The sequence below is a fragment of the Cydia fagiglandana genome, chromosome 11 (genome assembly GCF_963556715.1).
Source record: "Cydia fagiglandana chromosome 11, ilCydFagi1.1, whole genome shotgun sequence".
In the NCBI taxonomy this organism is placed as follows: Eukaryota; Metazoa; Arthropoda; class Insecta; order Lepidoptera; family Tortricidae; genus Cydia; species Cydia fagiglandana.
In genome coordinates, this window is record NC_085942.1 from 266,353 (window position 1) to 291,024 (window position 24,672).

The window sequence follows — 24,672 nt, forward strand, 5'->3', positions numbered from 1 at the left end:
ATGAGTGAGCAAAATCGCATTTTGCTCACTGAGTGAAACAAAATGTCATTCAAGTTACTTTTATAGTCAAATGTCATTTCAACATGCGAGGTCTAATACAAGTTCGATAGACTTGGGTTCTATTATCTCTGCCCCTCTAGGTATGTTCTCACTATTTAGGGTGAAAAATTTTGTGTACTACACGAGATCAAAGTTATTTACATCTCGTGCGCTTTTGAATCCCTTACTACGCTCAAGATTCTAAATTAGTATAAAATCTTTCGCTTGCACGGGACTCAAAATAAGCACTCTAAGAAATATCAAACTTTGATCTCTTGTTGTACAAATAACTATTTCACCTCAGAAGCTCAAACAAGGGTACTTTGCTTCTTAAAAACTCGCTACGCTCGTGAATCTATTATAGAATCTTTCGCTTGCACGGGACTCAAAATAAGCACTCGAAGAAATATCAAACTTTGATCTCTTGTTGTACAAATAACTATTGTCTTACACTAGTACTAGTACCCAAAAAAAGGATGAGTATAGTTTTCCTGGTTCTTACTGACTGACAAATTGGTTTGACCAACTAGATATGCCAAATTAATTGGATTTTTTAAGCTATTTATAAAAGCTAGGCTCTAATATTCATACTCTTAAATGCTTGTAAAGTCTAACAAGCTCTCGATAATCGTTTGTCCTTATCATTTAGCCATTGATCACTAACCTGTCAGCATGCGTGTCCGCCTGTAGACTATCCTCCGCTAGAAACACATCATCATCAGCAGCAGCGCGCAGCGGGTCGCTAAAGTCTCTGATAGGGACTCCGCTCGCTCGCTCGCTCTCCGAGCGACTGAACTTGGTTTGAAGCGGGTCTGAGAACTCACTGGCTGATTTGTCATCGACGACTTTGTCATCAGATGCTGATTCTTTGTTAGTTGTGTCATCTTTGACAATTGAGATTTTATCATCTGTAGCTAAGACTTTATCAGCTAAAGGTGGAATGTTTTCATCACTGACTAATACTTTATCGTCAGATACTGATTCTTTATTATCAGTAATATTTTTAAGAGTTGTATTTTTTTCATCCTTGGCAATTTTTTTGTCGTCTGGAGTATTATCATTACTAATTATTGCTTTATTAGCTGATGCTAATATTTTATTACATGTATTATCTTTGGTAGCAGACACTTTCTCACTAGTACCCAAAATTGTATCATCGGCAAATGAAACTCTGCTATCTTTCGTTGTTTTATTCTCACTGGCTAAAACATCATCACCATCATCAATCGTTTTATCATCACTATTCACACCAGCAAACAGATTATCATCAGTAGCAAATTGTTCTACATCTTGTTGACATTGGTTATCATCTTTAGCCTCGTTTTCATCAACATCGTCATCAAAAGCGCCCGGGTCCGGGAGCATGGCCTCCACGTCGGCGAGGAACGCTTTCTCCAGTTTCCAGTTGTAGCACGCTCGCAGCATGAACCTGGGTTAGGTTTAATTAGAATTAGACAAACTGAATTCCGTGTTTACGTCTCTAGCGCGAATTAATTTACAACAATATTTAGTAAAAATACATTTCTTCTGTATTTATATTGTATTGTATGAAAGTTGTACAGTCAATTTTGAATATGAGTATATCACTTAGATTTTTCTATTACACCATATCATCTATCAGCAAAGAAAACAGGTGGCTTTAGGTACCTATATGATTTTTTTTACAAGAATGTAAGAATATGAATGCAATAAACGTTTAGTATGATGTTACCTGACGACGCGCTTGACGCGCGCCAGCTCGGCGGTGGAGGCGCCGCGCAGCAGGATGCAGCACCCGAGCGCCGGCTCCGCGCAGCCCTCCAGGGACATCAGCGTCTTGCTCGGGTCTAATAAACAGACAGTTACAGTGCGTGCGCGTCAGATTCGCATCGTTCGAGAAACTTTCTCAAAAATGTTTTCACGTTAAATTGTCTTACAGATTTTGGTTCGAAAAATTCAAAAGGCACGTTGTATTTCAGTTGTTTTTTTAGACATTCTTCTAATTTATCTGTAGATTTTAGAATTTCTAGAAAGCATATGTAGGTATATGTAGAAAACACGTGTAAGTATTAGGAAAGTAATTTAACTGGTGTTCGATTGATACCTTCGAGCAACACGGAAGGGAGGCGGCATTCGCACTATTTCCCCTCTGCCGAGGTACAAGATTAGCGCGTCAATCTACTCTAGCGCGGGTAATAAAACTAGTTGCACTTGGATTTTTCACTAGACCGAGTCCACACGCGCGCGTGAACACTGCTGCACAAAAATGCCTGTTTGCTCGGTTTTTTGTTATAAAAAGAGGTCGGGGACATCAAATTTACAAAAAGAAAGTGTTACATTTCACATGTAATATTTTTTTTACATATCATATGTTTAATTACATTTAAATACAATTATTATATTTTTAGTCTCAAGTAATTGTTCGATTTATCGATTTTGCTCGCTCAGTACAAATTGCGGATCGGTCGAGCGACAAATCCGACTTCTCATCTATCAGAATACAATGACATACATCAACGAAAATGTGTTAGTGTGCGTGTTGTGACACTAGTCACTCGTCCGTACACAAAAAGAGATCGAGGTTTGCAAGATTTGTCTTTGACGTGTGTCATTTTCTATGTATTTGTGTCGTCATTACAGATTGGATTTTGTATGTAAGTGTGTGAGAAGTGCGACTGTGTGCACCTTTCCCCCCGCGAAAAATGGCAGAAAGATTTGTACGGTGAGATATCGCTTGGGCCCCTCCCTTCCGACGTGTCGGAAGCCGGTGTTGCTCGAAGATTGATACATTTTTATATAAATAAATTTCATTATTAACAATGTATAAAAAATTTGCATGCTGTTTATCAACAGCTGGAGAAGGTGAAACGATTGTATGTAATGTACATTTAACCTAAAATACTTTTTGTACCCTTTTTCTGCAAATAAATTATTTCTATTTCTAATAATAAATAGAAACGGCAAAGAAATAACGCGAACAGTGAAACAGTATTTTTCGCTTCTATGAGACGTTTCCGTTTTAGAACCTGGGGTTATATTGTCGTCGGTGCTACGTCTATAGAACGTAGGATTACAATGAGTAGTTTCAATCAATATTTACAAGTATACGTTCACACGACCGTGGTACTGCGATTCTAGCATCCACCGAAGCCACCAGATCGGCCCTCACACTCCCGGCGATTCGTTTCAAGACTCTCCCGTACTCCCGGCGGCGGGGCGACGTCTGGCAGCCCTAGAGTCTCCCGCACGGGAGTTTACAATGCTGGACGGGGAGGTATACTCACAGGAGGTGACGGCGAACCGCTTGCACTCGCCGAGCCTGGGCACGGCGATGCGGGCGTCGACGGAGGCCACCTGGTCGGCGCGGAGGCTGCGGGCGAGCCGCCGCAGCGCTCTCTCGCCGACGCCGGTGGCCAGCGCCACGTCGGCGGCGCGCAGCGCGTCCTGCACGGGGCGCGCCACGGCGCCGCGCACCAGCACCACGCGCGGCCGCAGCGCCGTGATGCGCGCCGCGCACCGCACCAGGTACTCGCGCTCCTATAGTATACAACCGAGTATTCACTGAGATAGAGGCCGGCCGTAAACTAATATCTAGTATTTTATACAATCGTGATATGTATAATAGAGAGCTTCTCAGTCGAGTACCGTGTTTAGGCAATGAAGCGGGTTTTCCACCGCGAACGAGTAATGAGCGAGAGATGGCTAAGCGGAGCGGACTTCGTTGTTAAAAAATAGGTTTGCGTTTCCACCAACAAAGAGTTTAGTTGTTTGATTCCCACCGCAAAAGAGAAATGAAAAAGAGGAATGAGCGGAGCGGGCTGAACGGAAAATGAGAAATAGAAAATGAATAGTCGATTTCCACAGAGAGCGAGTTCAGTTGAAGTTTTGAACTGGTCGACCACACAGTCGTGTTTGAACATGATGTCGAGCGATACGGAATCAAGTGATAGCGATTACGAGTTTTTATACAAGAAGAAAAAATACATATTGTTGTATATAAAACAGAGAAACAAGCGCGCCAAACGAAGATTTTGGTTATGCCAGCACATTCGAGAAAGAACACTGAAGGGGGAATATAAGCTATTCAACGATTTGCCAAAAAACACGACTCATCAGTCATTCAGCTATCACAGCAATATGAAAGCGCGCTTGGTGCCGGCGGCGGCGGGGGAGGGAGGGGCGGAGACAGCAACGAGTCCTTTTCAAACTAGTCGGCCGGACCTTGACGCAGCGGGCTCATTTTAACTAGTTGACTCGCTCCGCTCACCTCTTTGCCTGTGGAAACGCGCCTATGTAATTTACCATTGCGAGTTGACCGGACTCCGTAATGACACCGCTCCGCTCTCACGAGCTGAGCGAGCTCATTTCAACTCTTTTTGCTCATTTTGTCATTTCCGCTCGACTATTTGTTGGTGGAAACACAAGTACGTAGTTTAGTCTTGCGAGTTAAACTAAGTCCTTAATGAGTCCGCTCCGCTCGCGGTGGAAAACCCGCTTGAAGCTTGCCGAGTACGAGATTGAAAAGCTTGATTATAACAATATCGTATACAATACTTTTTCTACGAATCAACAAAATAATACTTTAAACTACCTATAGTAGAATCATACAAACAAACCAAAAGTATACAGCTAACAATAAGATACGCGAGCAGCCGCGATAGCTTCATACTGGTAAGCGCCCCGGCCGCCGCGCCCGGCGCGTTGGTCGCCGACACCTTTTCGTAACTCATGAGGCCCTACTGGTACTTGCTCCGCGCTAAATTCAATTTTTAGACAGTTGTTTTCTCGATTTTAGCCACCGTAGCCTATGGAGACTAACAAGCAACACTAAGTGATTTTCGTAGTGTATGGATGTTGCTATATTAAGGGTGTCACATGCGCGTTTCTGACTTACGAAGAAATTCTTTCTACTATACTTACAACCTAAAATAAATAATTAATTTGAGCTTTGGTTTTGTTTCATCCTCTTGATCGCGGCGAGCTGTGAGTAGTCAATTTCATTATAGTTGATTAAACCATATCGAAATGAATATTATAGTTGAGTTGGGAGCCCATACTGCCTAACGGGTTGGCTTAAAGTAATGAGAATTTTTGTTTTCGGACATAAAGACAAAAAGACAATGGCCATGGATTTCTGGATGTTATATTGAAGAACTATGCAATATCCAACATTAGAACCAAATTCAAGAATGAAGTAATTGGCCTCCCTTGTGTTAGTTTACGTAACATGCTTCTGACCGTTTGCTTTTCACTTTGGACAAACTACCAAGTACTCTCTGACTGATCGTTTTGTAATTACACGGTAAAATTTATTTTATTCTATAATATTTTTGCCTACTATCGCAATATACATATCAGAGTATATAATATTTGCCAAAATTCTTCGATTGATTTAAGTCTTGGGGATATTCTAGGGTTGGAAACGTTTAGTCGTTTTTCCGCGAGAGCCTAAAACCAGTTAAAAACGTCATTGCATACATTTTACCAAAATATGATACATAAACAATTTTCTCTAAATATCAATCAGTTGCAGATTTCATGAAAATGTTAATCAGTTAGCAATTGTGAATGATGGCATGATATAGATAACAAGCTAATATGCCGAAATAATTAAAATTAACGGCAATAAAACAGTTATGGAATGTAAATAAAACGTTGTCCAAAGCATGACGCAGAGGGTTTATTGAACACAGTTATGAGAAATCGGATGTGGGAGATGTTATAGTATATATAATGTTTTCTTGTAATTTAAAATATGCTCTTGTTTGTCACTGTAAAATTTCGAAAACCCACAGCTATTGTCTTTTTTTTTATATTTCCGAAAACGAAAATTCTCATTACTTTAAGCCAACCCGTTATACATAAAAATAAATAATCCTAATTCAAAAATTACAGTCGATGAGTAGGAAAACAATAATTAATCGAGCCCTCGGATAGCCGAAAATTCGAGCTACCGATGTACAGTTAGGAGTATTGCTGTGTGTACTCGTAAAGCCATACCCCCTTATGCATAAAAGTTTACAAGCTTGAATTGGTTAATTTTTGTTTTATCTCTTATTTACATATACCTAAATATTTTATTATATTCCTTGGTAAAATTGTTATTTTTTATATTTTATTTGGGCGAAGTTGAGCACTAACGGTGAAGTTAGAGGTCCCAACGGGAGATAGTTCTGCCAAGCCTTATTTTCAATGTATTGCAACATTGATAACAATGATAACGGGGTTGAATCACCGGTTCACCAATTAGTCAAGTAGTGAACGACTAATACCAAGAAAAACCAAGCAACCTCTGCTCCGTTAATCTGCGCCACAGACAAAACATCCTCCAGATTGAGCATAGTCACGCTACCCCCTCTGCCACGCATACGGTAAATTTACTCCATGTTCGAGTCGAAAATGTCTTCGTGTGACGTCCGTGTCTTTGAACGGACCAATCACGGCACGGAACTTCGCTCACCTCGACCCCCGTATTTTTGGCATCATCGGTTTCATGAAATAATTGCTCTAAGCTCAGTCTAGAGGATTCCTAGTCTATAATCTCCGCTATTATTTAAGGGGATTGCGTGACGATAATTCTCCGCACAATGGATGCGGCATTTGTTTGCCAGCGCGCACGGATCGTCGTCATTTGTCACCTGGGGAGACATTCCATTTACTTACAGAGTTCAAGAGAACCGAAGAGTCAGGAAATAGAACTCCAACCCACGGTATCATCCCGTTATATGCAGTTACGGTTTTCTGCATTTAGTAGTGTATGTGTTTATACTTATACTAACGTTCTCAGTCTAGCATCCAGCGTATAAGATTCGGCAAAAATCCGATCCGTTAAAATTTTGGATGAAATTGTCTAGTAAACAACAGGATCCGGTTAAATTATTATGTTTACTCGTATTCTAATGGATGTGTTCCCATTAGCTTCCTGTATACAGTTTTACTGTGGTACCGGGAGCAGGAGAGGTCTAGTGCCCTAGGTATCGCAAAAAACAGGATTTAAACTAGTTCATGACAAATAAGAAAGATTTTTGCAGGATTCAGTAAAAAACCCATACCGTGGAAAAGGGTCCGTGCGAAAGGGTCGTGGAAAACGCTTGACGTTACCAGCTTTAGTTGATAGTTTTCCAAGGCCGGTTTCTGTGTTCATCCGTGCATCTTTCTCTGTCAATCAAATTATGCCTTAATTGGAGTAAAAGAGAAAGTTGGCCGCATTTTGCAAACTTCGGTTTTCGTGGTAGGCCATCTGATATGCCCGTGCTCCCGCAGCAAATGGGAATCATGCCCAGCCTCAGCATTAGCTGGAGTAACGCGATAACGAGTTATGTTAAATGAGCGTACTTTCATTCATACTCCACAATTCGCCCTTCAAAATACAACTTTATTGGTTCGGAATAGATGCTAAATTCCAATGGACGGCTAGGTCTGATACGACGTATATAAGAGTATGTTTGCATGTTCCTTGTAAGATTAAACTAATGTATTATGAGACATTAAATTTATGTTCACGAAATTTTAAATAAGTAATGTTGTTTACCACGTTTATATTGTTGAGTAACGGTGTACATACGAAATGAGTGCGATGTATGCTTGTTTGCTTGTGCTTGTGGACTTCGTTACTATTATTTACAAATGTCTGTTTACAAAAACAAGTTACTGTCAAAAAATATTTTGTGACTTTATTTTTTCTTTTATTGCTGACTGTACTATTTGCAAGTCTATCAATTGTTTCTCGAGATCTTCTTAATGAGCCTAAACTCGATGTGTTTGTGTTTTATCATCGTGGAGTTCTGTTTGTTACCTTCCGATTGCATCATGAAATCAGCTCCATGTTAGCATATTATTGAATTGGCACCGGAGGAAGTACTCCAAATTTCAAGTGAATTAAATACCAGGGAGTGGTTCATATTTAAGTCACAAGATAGATGTTCAGATGTCCAGGACAGTTAGTGGTATCTTCGACAGTCTCTAGGGAATTATTTAATTTAGATTTAGGTTTAAAGATATTTATTCTCATAAAAGACATACAAGTCACTAACACGAGAACAGAGTTACAAAATAAAAGTAATCTTATCTACTTAATTTTAAAAAAATAATGTGGCCTAAGAATGTTTCATTTCAAACATAGACAGAAAGAATCATGCTGTCTACTAAAGAAAAGACATAAGTATAATTTTCTTGGTTCATACCGACTGACAAGTTATGTTAAAACGTAATTACAAACAATGTGTTGAATATAATCCAACACACAATATGCAAGTAAACCTATATTTGAGATAGGTTACCTGCAGCAGCACTGGTTCCAGTGAAGTGAGCTTGCCCTCCACCCGCTGGTAAGCGATAGAACAGTCGAGCAGCAGAACGGTAGGGTTCTCAATCTCCAGCGGCATACCCCTGAATAAACAAGTTATTTTACCAAACTATGCTTCGCAATGACAATGTTCATTACTAAATACGACTGTACTTTTCTTTCCACAAGCAACCAATACTTATCGAGACAATTCTAAAAACCACAAACACAATTAGGTTGCGTTGTTTCATCCACAAAGTTCCTATGACCACCTATCTCCATCATCAGATCAACTCAATGGTACCACAAAATTGCATTATCACTCGATTTACATAAGAATGCAAATATTCAGCTTCATCGGAAAACGGGAAGTGGGTCAAACTTATCTTGCAAGATTTGATTACAGACCCACACACAGACAGCGGGACAGGTAAAACTAAATGAAAGCCTGTTAAAAATAGTTAATGGAATTCCCATTTTGGTCACAGAGACAGAATGACAGATTCCCCTAATATAAGTGGTAAAGTGAACCTGTGAGCCACGTTCTTGGTGAGCACGACGCCCGGGACCAGGCAGCTGTCCCGCATGTGCCCGTCACGCAGCTTCTTATATAAGTGGTATAGTGAACCTGTGAGCCACGTTCTTGGTGAGCACGACGCCCGGGACCAGGCAGCTGTCCCGCATGTGCCCGTCGCGCAGCTTCTTATATAAGTGGTAAAGTGAACCTGTGAGCCACGTTCTTGGTGAGCACGACGCCCGGGACCAGGCAGCTGTCCCGCATGTGCCCGTCGCGCAGCTTCTTATATAAGTGGTAAAGTGAACCTGTGAGCCACGTTCTTGGTGAGCACGACGCCCGGGACCAGGCAGCTGTCCCGCATGTGTCCGTCGCGCAGCTTCTTCACCTGCACGTAGTTGCGGATGTCGATGTCGCTGCTGTGCATGTCTGGAACAACATTGTGTATAATGATATTGTACCGAGCGAGCGATGAGACGCGGGGAAGAATTAAACATTGACTATTCATCCAGATATACGTTGCCAAATTAAGAGTTGCCGTTCTAATCACGGTTGTAACAATGTTCCAGTCCGTTCTGGAATGAACGATGCTGTGGTATTGAAAAGATAAAAACTAAATTCCTGGTGTCTAGAAGACTTTCCGTTGCGCAGTGAGGCAGCATGTTTCTTAACCGTATGATTTAGGGCTTCGCTGCGAATGGAACATGAAGGTTTCAATGTCACTAGACATAGTTGCCTCTATTCCTGCCATACACAAAGGCAGTAGTAATACGTTTGGACAGGAAGGACTAAGGGCTTCCGCCAGGCTTCCGCTGATAACCACTGCCTCATCAGGAGTTCCAGGTTTTCCTGGCCCTTGACTGCTGTTCTAAGTTAGGGAATGGGAAATAAGAAGTTTCAACCTCACCTGGCATGGTGGCCTCTGCTCCCGCCATACACAGCGGCAGCAGCACATCCAGCCATGACGCACTGGGGGCTTCTGCTGATAGCCACTGCCTCATCAGGAGTTCCAGGTGTTCCTGGCCCTTGACTGCTGTTCTAAGTTAGGGAATGGGAAATAAGAAGTTTCAACCTCACCTGGCATGATGGCCTCTGCTCCCGCCATACACAGCGGCAGCAGCACATCCAGCCATGACGCACTGGGGGCTTCTGCTGATAGCCACTGCCTCATCAGGAGTTCCAGGTGTTCCTGGCCCTTGACTGCTGTTCTAAGATAGGGAATGGGAAATAAAAGGTTTCAACCTCACCTGGCATGGTGGCCTCTGCTCCCGCCATACACAGCGGCAGCAGCACATCCAACCATGACGCACTGAGGGCTTCCGCTGATAGCCACTGCCTCAGGAGTTCAAGGTGTTCTTGGCCTTCGACAGCTGTTCTAAGATAGGGAATGGAAAATAGAAGGTTTCAACCTCACCTGGCATGGTGGCCTCTGCTCCCGCCATACACAGCGGCAGCAGCACATCCAGCCATGACGCACTGAGGGCTTCCGCTGATAGCCACTGCCTCAGGAGTTCAAGGTGTTCTTGGCCTTCGACAGCTGTTCTAAGATAGGGAATGGAAAATAGAAGGTTTCGACCTCACCTGGCATGGTGGCCTCTACTCCCACCATACACAGCGGCAGTAGGACATCCAACCATGACTCACTGAGGGCTTCTGCTGATAGCCACTGCTTTCTTCAGGAGTTCCAGGTGTTCCTGGCCCTTGACTACTGTTCTAAGATAGGGAATGGGAAATAAAAGGTTTCAACCTCACCTGGCATGGTGGCCTCTGCTCCCGCCATACACAGCGGCAGCAGCACATCCAACCATGACGCACTGAGGGATTCCGCTGATAGCCACTGCCTCATCCGGAGTTCCAGGTGTTCCTGGCCCTTGACTACTGTTCTAAGATAGGGAATGGGAAATAAAAGGTTTCAACCTCACCTGGCATGGTGGCCTCTGCTCCCGCCATACACAGCGGCAGCAGCACATCCAGCCATGACGCACTGAGGGCTTCTGCTGATAGCCACTGCTTTCTTCAGGAGTTCCAGGTGTTCCTGGCCCTTGACTGCTGTTCTAAGATAGGGAATGGGAAATAAAAGGTTTCAACCTCACCTGGCATGGTGGCCTCTGCTCCCGCCATACACAGCGGCAGCAGCACATCCAACCATGACGCACTGAGGGATTCCGCTGATAGCCACTGCCTCATCAGGAGTTCCAGGTGTTCCTGGCCCTTAGCTGCGATGCGAGGGCATAGGGCTTCCGTGGGACCTGTAAAAGATAAGTTAAGAATAGAAAGACAACAGAAATCTTCACCGTAAAATTAGAACTCGAAATAATCCGCAATAAGAGCGGTTTCGCACTACGTCCGATCCGAATCCGATCCGAACCCGTGAAAATATGATCCGTAGTCATCGTAGAACTATTTGTATAGTAAGTTACGCACCGCGCACGTTGATTGACGGAAAGAAATCGGATGACAGAGATCGGATCTAGTGCGTAACTTACCATAGAAATAGTTCTACGGCTACTACGGACCATATTTTCACGGGTTCGGATCGGACGTAGTGCGAAACCGCTCTAAAGGATTTCACAACCTCGCAACAATGTCTGTAAAATATGTATGTGTGTGACCCATGCAAACATGCAGAAATGAACTAGTGAAAATGGTCCCGAGATGTTTCTCTATTAATGAAGACATTTGTGACGTTCTCGATCAAAAGGTACCAAATTGTCGCTTCTCATAGGGACGCTCTGACAGATTATTCGTATAAGATACAAGCTAATTTCGTCTTAATGATAAACGACAAAGTGGTTTTTTGATTGAGAACGTCACATTTTGTCCGTTGACTATGTATGATTTATGTCAACCTTAGAAGAAGTACACGAAGTACCTTGTAATTATCCACAATTTATGAGTTAGGTTACATTGACTGTTGTCGTCTGTACAGTCGCCATTACATATATCGGAGCGGCTGAGGCGCGCACAAATATCTGAACACGCCTCTATTGTCAGGGCGGTAAAGTGCGTGTTCAGATATTGTGACCACCTTGGCCGCTTCGATATATGTGATGGTGGTACAGAATCATGTATTAGATTTTCCCGTTAATCATCAACATAGAGAATGAATATTATCATGCCTAATGACAGTAATGATTTACCTTCGCTGTGTTCCAAGTTGGGGGTCTCCTCCTCACTCGACGGGGATGACTTCGGCTCTGGAGACAAGACACGACATGACACCACATGACCCACACACGAACACGTTACCATCACACCCACACAGACTTCTATTTATAACTTGACCCTTAGAATCCTTAGAGCATTTAATAACTGGAGTGGCCATTAAGAGCTTACCCCTCTGCCGAAAAACCTGCACAATTGTGCAAACTTTTGTATGAACTGACATGGCTATTTGTACGTAAATCATGTAGACTTAGCAATACATTTGACGTCCCCTACCACGCAAAAATCGGCAGACTTTCGTAAAGAAAATGACAGCGATGACATTTCCAGTTACTAAATGCTCTAAGTTAAAATCCCAACATTAAATATTGACCCCTCGGAGTTAAACCACGCTCGATAACTAAATCAATGTAGGTACCATCGCCCGCACTGTTAACTGTACATCGGTGGACCTTATGCCTTTTGTAATAAGGTCCACTGATGTAGGTACAGTTAGGAGTGTTGCTGTTTGGACATAGATTATTTCTTAATCGAACAAGTTTGAATACGGTTTAAAATACTGTGATGTCTACGTTACGTATAGGGTATTAAGATTAAGTATAGGGTTATAGGGTTGTACAGTCGACGCCAAAAATATGTTTACACTTTTGCACCTTACTTCTTTGTAATAAGGCGAAAAATGTAAACCTATTTTTGACTGTACCAAAAACAAAACAACAAAAAACTACATATGTTTAACGTACAAATAGGTATGTAGACACATATACTAAAACATACAATTACTATATTTATAATCCCAGGCAAAAAAATATCGAGATACATTCTAATTGTGTTACCATAGCTGCTAAAAATTAGTTTGTATTAGTTGCTAGTATGTATGTAGTAGTCAAAAAATATGGACATTATGGTAAGGGTACAAGCTTATGAATGTTGCCATAAAATTACCATGTTAGTGTTAATGTATGACACCATAAACATGAAGCACCGTTCTTCGGTCGAATTCACACTGTTGTGAGACATACTAACATTGAATAATTTTACGGTTTAGACTCACTTGTTTTCAGTCACTCACGCGACATATTTCGGATGTGTTAGTGCTTGAGAAAGGAGACCTAGGCTCTCCGAAACATGCGCGAGGGACTGAAAACAAATGAGTCTAAACCGTAAAATTATTCCGTTGTATGGTGTCGCGTGCTCAGGATGACGTACCTGGGGCGCTGGTCTTGGGCGTCTTGGTGAGCCTCGCCGAGCTCTCGCCCAGGTCCAGGTCCAGGCAGTACGAGGACACGCTCTCCACCAGCCGAGTGTGTGTGTGCTCATCACCAGCTACAAGAGGCACCGTTGTATGGTGTCGCGTGCTCAGGATGACGTACCTGGCGCGCTGGTCTTGGGCGTCTTGGTGAGCCTCGCCGAGCTCTCTCCCAGGTCCAGGTCCAGGCAGTACGAGGACACGCTCTCCACCAGCCGAGTGTGTGTGTGCTCATCACCAGCTACAAGAAGCACCGTTGTATGGTGTCGCGTGCTCAGGATGACGTACCTGGCGCGCTGGTCTTGGGCGTCTTGGTGAGCCTCGCCGAGCTCTCGCCCAGGTCCAGGTCCAGGCAGTACGAGGACACGCTCTCCACCAGCCGAGTGTGCGTGTGTTCCTCATCACCAGCTGAAAGGTAGAATACATTGTGAAACAAGTCACTGACCGAGTTAACAACAATATGATAATTTTAGCAAAATATTTTCTTCTTGTTTTAATGTGTCAGTGACATTCCATAACTGTTAATGTCTGATGTAAAATAGTCTCCTTGGCAGTGTGCGTGGGTTTAGTGAGTATATTATATACCCACGTGCAGTGTCGGGCGTGTGCGCGTGGGTTTAGTGAGTATACCCGCGTGCAGTGTCGGGCGTATGTGCGTGGGTTTAGTGAGTATACCCACGTGCAGTGTCGGGCGTGTGTGCGTGGGTTTAGTGAGTATACCCACGTGCAGTGTCGGGCGTGTGCGCGTGGGTTTAGTGAGTATACCCGCGTGCAGTGTCGGGCGTGTGTGCGTGGGTTTAGTGAGTATACCCACGTGCAGTGTCGGGCGTGTGCGCGTGGGTTTAGTGAGTATACCCGCGTGCAGTGTCGGGCGTGTGTGCGTGTGTTTAGTGAGTATACCCACGTGCAGTGTCGGGCGTGTGTGCGTGGGTTTAGTGAGTATACCCACGTGCAGTGTCGGGCGTGTGTGCGTGGGTTTAGTAAGTATACCCACGTGCAGTGTCGGGCGTGTGTGCGAGGGTTTAGTGAGTATACCCACGTGCAGTGTCGGGCGTGTGTGCTTGGGTTTAGTGAGTATACCCGCGTGCAGTGTCGGGCGTATGTGCGTGGGTTTAGTGAGTATACCCGCGTGCAGTGTCGGGCGTGTGTGCGTGGGTTTAGTGAGTATACCCACGTGTAGTGTCGGGCGTGTGTGCGTGGGTTTAGTGAATATACCCACGTGCAGTGTCGGGCGTGTGTGCGTGGGTTTAGTGAGTATACCCGCGTGCAGTGTCGGGCGTATGTGCGTGGGTTTAGTGAGTATACCCACGTGTAGTGTCGGGCGTGTGTGCGTGGGTTTAGTGAATATACCCACGTGCAGTGTCGGGCGTGTGTGCGTGGGTCTAGTGAGTATACCCACGTGTAGTGTCGGGCGTATGTGCGTGGGTCTAGTGAGTATACTCACGTGTAGTGTCGTGCGTGTGTGCATGGGTTTAGTGAGTATATCCACGTGTAGTGTCGGGCGTGTGTTCATGGGTTTAGTGAGTATACCCACGTGCAGTGTCGGGCGTATGTGCGTAGGTTTAGTGAGTATACCCACGTGCAGTGTCGGGCGTATGTGCGTGGGTTTAGTGAGTATACTCACGTGCAGTGTCGGGCGTGTGTGCGTGGGTTTAGTGAGTATACTCACGTGCAGTGTCGGGTGTATGTGCGTGGGTTTAGTGAGTACACTCACGTGCGGCGTCGGGCTGCGCGGACGCAGGCTCGGTCTCGGGCGCGGGGCGGTAGAGCGCGTAGTCGGCGAACACGGCGCCCGCGTCCGGCACGGCGCCCAGCCAGCCGCCCGCCACCAGCGCCTGGCACACGGCGCGCGCCTGCGTCCTGCACGACAATAGTACACTCTCTAACGTCGCATCACAATACTGTAAGAGTAAGCCGAAGGCTCTAAGCGGCCATGGGAGCGTAGCCCTAGAGGGCAGGGTTTTCCTAATTATGGTTATAACCGCATCTGGCCCGCGAGCATTTTCCGACCCATGGAAAAGAAGAAAAGACCACCGAAAGATTTGCCTTCAACAACAGCCACCTGTTTTTAACCGACTTCCAAATCTCAAAGAAGGAGGTTATCAATTCGGTTGTATGTTTTTTATTTTTATTTTTTTATTTTTGTTACTCCATATCTCCGTCATTACTGGACCGATTTTGAAAATTCTTTTTTTGATTGTATGTATATGCATACAGATTGGTCCCGTTTTTGTCAAAACCCAGTTCTGATGATGGGATCTATGAGGAATTGAGGGAACTCCTCAAATCTTAAAGGCATACATATAGTGATTTTTGGGTTTTTATCAACAAACTAAGCATATACATCCAAAAAAGTGACATTGGAAGTGGAACTGCTGATGATGATCAGAACGGAACTCTTCAACGACGCATAGTTCACGTTTGGCGATTTGTCGTCTTCGTTATGTTTGTTAAGCAAGTTAAGTTTTTAAGCCACATTTTTGTCAAGCTCGAGTTCTGATGATGGGATCCATGAGGAATCGAGGGAACTCCTCAAATATTAAAGGCATGCGTATAGAGATTTTGGTATTCACATCAGAAAATCAAGCATTTTCATTAAAAACTGTCGCATTTGATGAAGTGGAACTGCTGATGATGACCAGAACAGAACTCTTCAACGACGCATAGTACACAGTTTGGTGATTTCAAATTTCGATTTTGACTTGGACTGCGACCCGGACTCGGACCCAGAACCGGACTCATACCCGGATCCGGTTCGGATCTGGACCCAGATTCGGACCCGGATTCGGACCCAGACTAGGACCCAGACTCGGACCCGGACTCGTACCCGGACTCGGACCCGGACCCGGACACGGACACGGACTCGGACCCGGACTCGGACCCCGACTCGGACCCGGACTCGGAACCGGACTCGGACCCGGACTCAGAACCGGACTTGGACCCGGACTGGGACCCGGTCTCGGACCGGGACTCGGACCTGGACTCGGACCTGGACTCGGACCCGGACTCGGACCCGGACTCGGACCCGGACTCGGACCCGGACTCGGACCCGGACTCGGACCCGGACCTTGACCCGCAAAACCACTATGATACCTTAACTAAATAAACCACTATGATTACCTACCATAAAATGTAGGTATTAAGTATGATGATGCCAATCTTACTAGCCCCGCCCGCTCAAACCCCCGTACACCGTACCGCATGCGCCGTTAAGTGGGTTAGGTTAGGTTTGAACTGCGATCCTCACAGAACCCAACAATGGTTAGGTTAGGTTAGAACTGCGAGCCTTGCAGAAACGAAATGCTACTTGAAAAGTGGGTTTGATTAGGTTCGAACTGCGATCCTCACAGAACCGAACTGCTATCAGAGAAGTGAATTGGGTTAGGCTAGAACTACGACCCTTACAGATCTAAGCGAAATGCTAGTAGAAAAGTGGGTGGTTTTACCTCCTTTTCTACATAGTGCACCATCTACAATAATCTTTCACCGGCCCCCACAGAAGACGGTTTTTTTTTCTTAAAAATTATCTGTCTCTACTTCAAGTTATATCTCATTGATGCGATATTTTATACCGCCACAACGTCAGTGCATAACAAACTGAGCTTGCTCCTATAAACTTTTCTATAGAAAATTAAAGAAAATGAAGCTACTTTGTTATCTAAATGGTACATTGCCATGTAAAAGATCGAATTTAAAACGTTGACACATACTAACATTGAATAACATTAAATTGGTTTCGCGCGCGCCGCAGTACGTGATACACGGTCGTCGTGAACGCTGCTCGCACTGTTAGTGGTTGAGAAAGGAGACCTAGGCTGGACGAAACATGTCGCGCGAGTGACTAAAAACAAGTCAGTCTAAACCGTAAAGTTATCAATGTAAAAGATCCTTGATTTATTAACGCCACGCCTATGGATAGGTAGACTGTAGCCGCCCGCGTCAGTTCACATCTTTGGCGGTCAAAAGGCTGAAGTCATAAAGTTTGACAATTCTCTGTGGTATGACAGCCACCGCCATATTTAACATCGCTGTCTGTGCACATTGCTCGGCAAGTATTTGAACCTGGAACATGTCGAAGCAAGGATGAGCGAGCGACACCCACCTGGTCCTGTGCCCGGTGTTGTCCATGATCCACTGCATGATGTCCGACCCGCGCCACACGCCGTTGTAGCGCACCAGTCGGTACCTGCGACACATATCAAATGTGCAATACTTGCTTGACTATATAACTTAAATCTATAGCTACCAAATAGCATATCACTTTAAAATCCTGAAGCTATACTGCAGAGCGCATATTTATAGACTTTATAGTTTATATTAGAGTCTAATATTATGTTCAAATTGTCTAATAAATATACAATATGAACAACTTTTATTGCTCTCGAGTATATGCACTACTGGGGTTGGCCGGTCGAAGTTTTTAGCAGATGGCGACATCATAGATCATAGCTTGCCCTGTCAATCCCTAGAATTGTGTCAAATTTTTGTTTTTTTTTAAGCCAAATCTCATAGAAAAAGGGGCAAGCTATGATGGCGCCATCTATGCAAACCTTTGACAGTTGCTAACCCCATTGATATAACATTACATAAGTAACACAATAGCTTAGTCAAAGCTAACTTTACTTGTAATAACGACTCGTTTACACATGGACAGTGAACCAAGAACAGTTTTTAATGACCAAGTCTTCATCGTGCAGTGGTTAAGGGCTGATTTAAACGGCGCGCGCACTCGCATGCGATTTTAGTTAACATTGCGCACTGTTGACGTAACCCAATTCAACCCGCCGATCAAAACCCGCAATGTAATGAAACTCGCATGCGAGTTCTCGCATCGTCTAAATGAGCCTTATCATTTCATTCGCGTTTTATAATTCACTTGCACGTCAGCTGCCGCTCCGTTGGTGGGTAACAAAACTAGGCATTTAAGAATTAACGCAGTGCTTAATTCGCGGTCTAAGCTCTAAAATATCCAAGTAGAAACTTAGCTCGTATTTCTGGCCATGATATTATGGAACAACCATTACGAAACAATCGAAACATTTATTATATTGAAGTATTTGGATATGTAATACTCGTAGAATAGAATAGCATTATATACAGCTCAGGGTGAAGTAACGACAGCAATACGAGAACTCACGACATTACTTCCAAAATCTGCTTCAAAGACCTGAAACCGCCCAATAACCTTAATTTTAAAATATTTACATCACAACGGTGCTATTGGCGGTATTGGCGACACGTTTATAGCGACTAAAAATACAATAAATTGTAACCGTAGTGATCTAAATATTTTATAAAGTGTCACACTAAAGTTTAATTTCTAACATTATCTTTTAATTTATACAGGTACAGAAGAGGAAGCCTGCGAGTTGCCTACTCTCTGCGTGTCTCCACAGAACAAGTAATAGTTCTACACTACCGTATAGAAAAGACACTTTACATTATCTTATCTGTGGTCGACGTGGTCGTGCGCGCAAAGGGACGGCAAGTTGTGCCAACCCTAATAATTGCTCGGAGCGAAGCTGAGCCGAACGGAACCGAGTTTGCAGGAAGTCAGGAGTGTCTCCCCACTGGGGTGTCCATGTTCCCCTGTGTGCGTGTGTGCGTGCGTGCGTGTGTGTGTGTGTGCGAGTGTGTGTGTGTGTATACCTGTGCTGCAGCAGCGGCAGGGCGGCGCGCAGCGCGGGCAGCAGCTCGGGGAGCGGCTCGCGCGCGCCGCCGCGCTCCTCCTCGCGCGCGAACATGTAGTTGTCCCGCGTCTTCGCGTTCGCCTTATTGTCCGGGAACTTGGCCTGGAATTTTATAATATTTAATGTCTGCAGTGCTAAAAGTGCATCCGTATCTGGCTGAACAGACAACGTGACCGGCGATTGATATTTACCACTAGCTTTTCGGTGAAAGAAAACTTCGTCAGGAAATCTGCATACATCCGAAAAAAAAAAAGGTGTATGACAAGTTACCGCATCGGACCAACGTGGGCACTTTAGCCTATAGGCCACGCTGTCTCGCGCAAGACAGGAAGCCTGAGCCCGGCGGTGGAACGTATATAAATGAAATGAAAACATTTATTTTCAGGCAACTATTGGCCCATAGATAAATACCTTAAAACTAGCATACATATTAAGAGGGCGTCGAGGAGGGTAAATTTTCAGATTCTGTCAAATTACCCCATTTCACACACAAACGCAGCTCACACACACTACCTCAATTTACTGGGACAGGTCAGTGACCCTGTAAGTGAAGGGCGGGGTTGATTGAAAGAAACTAAAAAGCTATTGTCCAGAACTACTTTATGTATAATGTCACAAAAGGGAAACACATAGAAAACACAAAAACTAGCGGAAAGAAACAAATTACAACGGGATTTTGGCGCGCAAATTACTTATGTAAGTACGTATTATCTCTCGCTATGCGCCGCGAAGACTGCCTCGTGCCGCGCTCGTGCGCCGGTCGGTGCCGGCCAACCTTGAGGTGCGGGGGGCCTCTCCCTTCCCCTCGGCTCGTCTTGGCGTAGCATAGTTATTATTACTTATTTAATAAAATAAATTTCGGACAGTCGTGCTACTTAACATTACCACCCCCCAGTTGGAGACTTCAATCGACAAATGTACCGTCTGTAGGTAGCACGGCTATTCGAACAACAGGACGACGCAGCGTCCCAGAGGCCGTTCTTATATCTACTACACGCACATGACCATCACTTCCCGGAAATACTTTGGTTATTATGCCACGGGGCCACATATTACGCGGCTGTTTGCCGTCACACAACACCACTACATCACCCACTTTGACGGAGTCCGTTGCCGTTGTCCACTTCTGTCGTCTCTGAAGTGTGGGCAGATATTCTCTGATCCATCGCCGCCAGAACATCTCGGCCAGCGCATTCGCCTTCTTCCATTGGCGGCGAGCATTGAGGTCAGAGGGCTCAAAGGTCGTCATGCGGGTCTCGCCCGTCGCTGTCCCAAGCAGGAGATGGTTTGGCGTGAGTACGACCGGTTCATCGTGATCAGTTGCTACATACGCAAGCGGTCGGCTGTTCACGACCAGTTCCGCTTCCAGCATGGCGGTGTGAAGAACTTCTTCAGATGGTGCGCGTTCTTTCAGTATAGCATGAAGAGCATTCTTCACGGAGCGAATGAGGCGTTCCCACGTACCGCCCATGTGCGGAGCTGCTGGAGGGTTGAACCGCCATTCAATGCCCTTAGACAAGGCCTCACCTTGAAGTCGCTCGGCGTTCAGGCTTCGTAGAGCGGTGCGCAGTTCCCTGTTCGCTCCTACGAAGTTTGTGCCGCAGTCACTCAAAATCATCGCTGGTTGCCCGCGGCGCGCTATCAAGCGGCGCAAGGCAAGTATGGCAGAATCACTACTCAGCGACGCAGCCAACTCCAGGTGAATGGCGCGTGTAGCCAAGCAGGTAAACAACACGCCCCACCGTTTCTCCCGGCGCCGTCCAATTGTGATCTCCATAGGACCGAAATAATCGATCCCGCAGTTGACGAATGCTCGTCGTGTTGTGGTAAGTCTTACGGGCGGTAAGTCTCCCATCTTCTGTGGTTTAGGCCGCGCGCGCTGTACGCGGCAATATTGACAGCGCGCAACGACGGCCTTTACAGTCGGGCGAAGACAAGTCACCCAGAACCTCTCTCTCAAGTTGTTGACGACGGTTTCGTGGTTCGCGTGTAGCGCACGACAGTGATAGTGATGTACCAGGAGCCGCGCGCTACGACAGCTACCTTCGAGGATAATCGGGTGTCTCTCGTCGAACGACAACTCAGTTGACGCCCCAAGGCGGCCCCTGACGCGAAGAAGCTCATCCTCGCCGATTACAGGATTCAGCTTTAGCAGGCGGCTGGACCTAGGAAGCGAGCGTCCCGCCTGCAGCGCGCGCAGCTCATCAGGGAAGGAGCGAGCCTGCGCTTGTTTCAATAGAACCCGCTCGGCCTCTTGCAGGATGTCCATAGTTAGTTCGTTCGCTGTTCGCTGCTTACCTCGACAGGCGCGTATAAATGCAAGCACGCGTGCAGTGACGCGCACAGCTCGCGTCCATGTGGAGTAGCGTGCCACATCGATGAGCTGATATGGGCTGGTCTCAGCTGCCACGTGCGCCCTCTCCAAACGCTCAGGATCAGCGGGGGTCTCGTCACGGCTCCAGCTGGGCCATGGTACCTGTGGATTACAGAGAAAGGGGGGACCCGAAAGCCACATGCCCTTGTTGTTAGGCCAGTCCATCCTGGTTGCCTCATCAGCAGGATTGGACTCTGAAGGAACCCAGTGCCAGTCGCTTCGCTTACTTAAATTGTCAATCTCTGCTAACCTATGCGAAACGTATCTTTGATAGTCGCGTGCGTCAGAATTAATCCACATAAGAACTGTTTTTGAGTCAGTCCAGAGGTACAGGTTGGTGATAGCAAAATTTACTTCAGATTTTATTGTCACTGCTAGTCTACACGCTAACACAGCGGCCTGTAATTCCAAACGAGGAATGGATACTATCTTCACGGGAGTCACGCGTGCTTTTCCCCCCACCATAGTACATACCCTATTGCCGCCATTGTCGGTACCAACCAAGAATCCCACAGCGGCGTACGCTTTTTCGCTTGCATCACCGAAGACATGAAGGTCTACCGCCGCTGTCCGTTGCAAACCGTACCATCGCGGCACGGCAACGGCAGATAGCGCTTTCAACTTACTAAGCCATTCGAACCAGATAGCGGCCTCCGTGTCCTTGATGCATTCGTCCCACAAAACGCCTGACTGCCAGACGCGCTGCATCAGAACTCGTGATTGTATCACGCAAGGGTAGACCAGTCCGAGTGGGTCAAAAATGCTCATAATAAATTTGAGAAATTGACGCTTGGTAGGTTTGATCTGACCTTCAACCAATTCCGCCGGCAAACGTTTAAACGACAGATCAAATTTCATACAGTCGCTTGCCGGACACCAGATCATACCTAACGTGCGTTCGTTTTCAGACTTGTCTAGTTTAACACGACCCGGCACCACAACTGGCAGCTTTTCACTCAATTCAGGTGAATTTGTCACCCACCCCCTAATATCAAATCCACCAGCTCGGTGAATGTGGGTGACGTCAGCGATCAGCTGTTGTGCCGTGTCTAGCGAGTCAACACTATCTAAGTAATCGTCAACATAGTGTTTATTTTTAATAGCTTCCACCGCCGCAGTATGCGTATTTGCGAACTCCTCGGCGTTTTTATTCAACACGTAAATCGCCGACGTAGGACTGCAGGTCGCGCCGAAGATCATAGAGTTCATCACATAAATTCCAGGTTCACGAGATCGGTCTTGGCCGCGCCATAAAAACAGCTGCGCTCCCTGATCTGCCTCACGAATTTTTACACGCATAAACATGTCAGCAATGTCGGCGGTGAAAGCTATTTCACCCGATCTGAATTTAATCAAAACTCCTAATAAAGAATTCATCAAATCAGGTCCACTTAATAGGTTATTATTCAAGGACACGCCCTCGTAAGTGGCGGCACAATCAAATACGAGACGAAACTTGCCGGGTTTATTCGGGTTCGTGACTCCAAAATGTGGCAAATACCAAACGGGACTCGCCTTAATACTGTCAACTTTTCGCGCGTAACCCGCATCTAATAATCTGTTTATTTGCTTAGCGTATTCGGAAGCAAATTTGGGGTCACGATCCATTCTTCGCTCAATCCCAGCAAGTCGTCTTAACGCGTAGTTATAGTTATCGGGCATTTCTACATGGTCGCGAGCCCACAACAAACCTACTTCCCACTGCTGGGCACTATCTGACACGCGACGACATGTTTGGTTTAATATTTCTAAAGCGCGTTCAGAGTCCGAGTTGGTACGTAACATATTACAAATACCTATAGCTTCCAATTCGAATTGGGCCTTCACTAAGTCATGCAAGTCATTATTATCATCAAACGCGGTCATGCAGTTGACGGATTCAACCTCGCTATCACCAACCCCCCCACCTAACGGGCCATGAACTGCCCAGCCTAAGTAGGTAAGTGAAGCGACCGGGCGACCGGATTTACCTTCGCGGAGCTCCCTGCCGACAATGAGACGCCAATTGTCCTGCCCCAACACCAGCATGGGTTTCGCCTCCCTCATCTCTTCGCAATCCAGGTCCCGCAGGTGTGCGTTTTCTCGAAAAATGCGCGCCGGTACAGTTTGTGTCGGCAAGCTAAGGTCCCGCATCGTACGCACGGAAATGTCATGATTGACACCATTCGAGCCGCGCACTATCACTTTGATCTTGCGAGAGTTATCGTCTTTAGCAAAATAGTCACGCGCCATCCGTAAATTCAACGGCACTATAGGTCCGTCTGCACCACTCGCGAATCGATCGTCCAAAACCGAGCACGTCGCACCATCGTCCAATAGCGCGTAAATGCAATGTTCGACTCCTGCACTTGTAACAGTCACAGATACCACTTTTAATAAAGTACTCGCACTCATTTCACTAACATTCGTTAACGTTTCAAATGTATCCGAAGCCGATACTTGAGACGCGGGCGCCGATGGCGGAAGGCTAGGCTGTGGCGCCTCCGCGGGCGGCGTAGCCTTTTCTACGTCTTTATGTAATAACTCGTGGTGAGAGTAATTGCACTTATTACACCGTTTTGCACGACAATATCTACTGGAGTGTGTTTTCAAAATGCACTTGAAACATAGTCTATTTAGTTTGACAAGGTCCCAACGTTCATCAATAGGCAAGTTTTTAAAATCGGTACACTCAGTTAACTTATGGTCCGCTTTACACTTAACACACACGATTTTATTGTCATTGTGTTTAGTCTTAGACACTGTCGCGGTTGTTTCCACTTGAGCATGTAGTCGATGAACCGCTCCGCCCGCGCGCACTGGGACCGCAGCCTTATCGCGCCGACCGGCGTGAGATCCTGCGCGCTCTGCGCCCGCGACGGTCCGGCTGGCGGGCGCGATGTTTATACTTATAGGAGCGAAATACGATGACGCGCGAGTAATTTGACTCAGGAATTCGACAAACATACTCAGATTTGGGCTCACTCGTAAATCGACGTCGCTCTCGATGTCCCTTTTCATTGCGAATTCACCGTACTGGGCTCGTTGATAAGGCGTCAATTTATTAAGCAAGTCGTTAACCATCTGTGGGTTATTTAAATAACCCACGGCCCTTATACTTTTTAAAATCGAGACGCAATTTCGTACTGTCGTTGTAAATTTGCGAATTTCGTGTCCGTCCTCACTAAGTTTAGGCAATTCACGTACTTTCTTCAACGCGCACTCCAAAAGACGAGTCGGGTGTCCAAACTGGTCTTCTAGTGCCTTTATTACCTCTTCTGGATCCGTGGCAGTTCGCAGTAAATCTTGTACGGAGGCCTTCGCTTCGCCGACAAGCGCCACACGAAGGCGCGCCATATTTTCGAATGGTTTAAAGGCATGAATTTCATTCGTACATCG

The 24,672-nt window shown here is 45.6% G+C and overlaps 1 protein-coding gene across 1 annotated transcript in view; it reads right to left on the reverse strand.

Annotated features, from left to right (window-relative positions):
- Positions 1-24,672, reverse strand: part of LOC134668770 (putative 1-phosphatidylinositol 3-phosphate 5-kinase) — a 71,453-nt gene that overhangs the window by 37,680 nt on the left and 9,101 nt on the right. The window contains exons 4-14 of the mRNA XM_063526228.1: positions 18,880-19,022; positions 17,333-17,416; positions 14,936-15,090; positions 13,519-13,617; positions 11,957-12,013; positions 10,910-11,065; positions 9,125-9,245; positions 8,298-8,406; positions 3,303-3,555; positions 1,751-1,865; positions 704-1,468 (exon numbers count right to left, since the gene is read on the reverse strand). Coding sequence (XP_063382298.1) covers positions 704-1,468; positions 1,751-1,865; positions 3,303-3,555; positions 8,298-8,406; positions 9,125-9,245; positions 10,910-11,065; positions 11,957-12,013; positions 13,519-13,617; positions 14,936-15,090; positions 17,333-17,416; positions 18,880-19,022 — 2,057 coding nt within the window. The remainder of the gene's footprint in view (positions 1-703; positions 1,469-1,750; positions 1,866-3,302; positions 3,556-8,297; positions 8,407-9,124; positions 9,246-10,909; positions 11,066-11,956; positions 12,014-13,518; positions 13,618-14,935; positions 15,091-17,332; positions 17,417-18,879; positions 19,023-24,672) is intronic.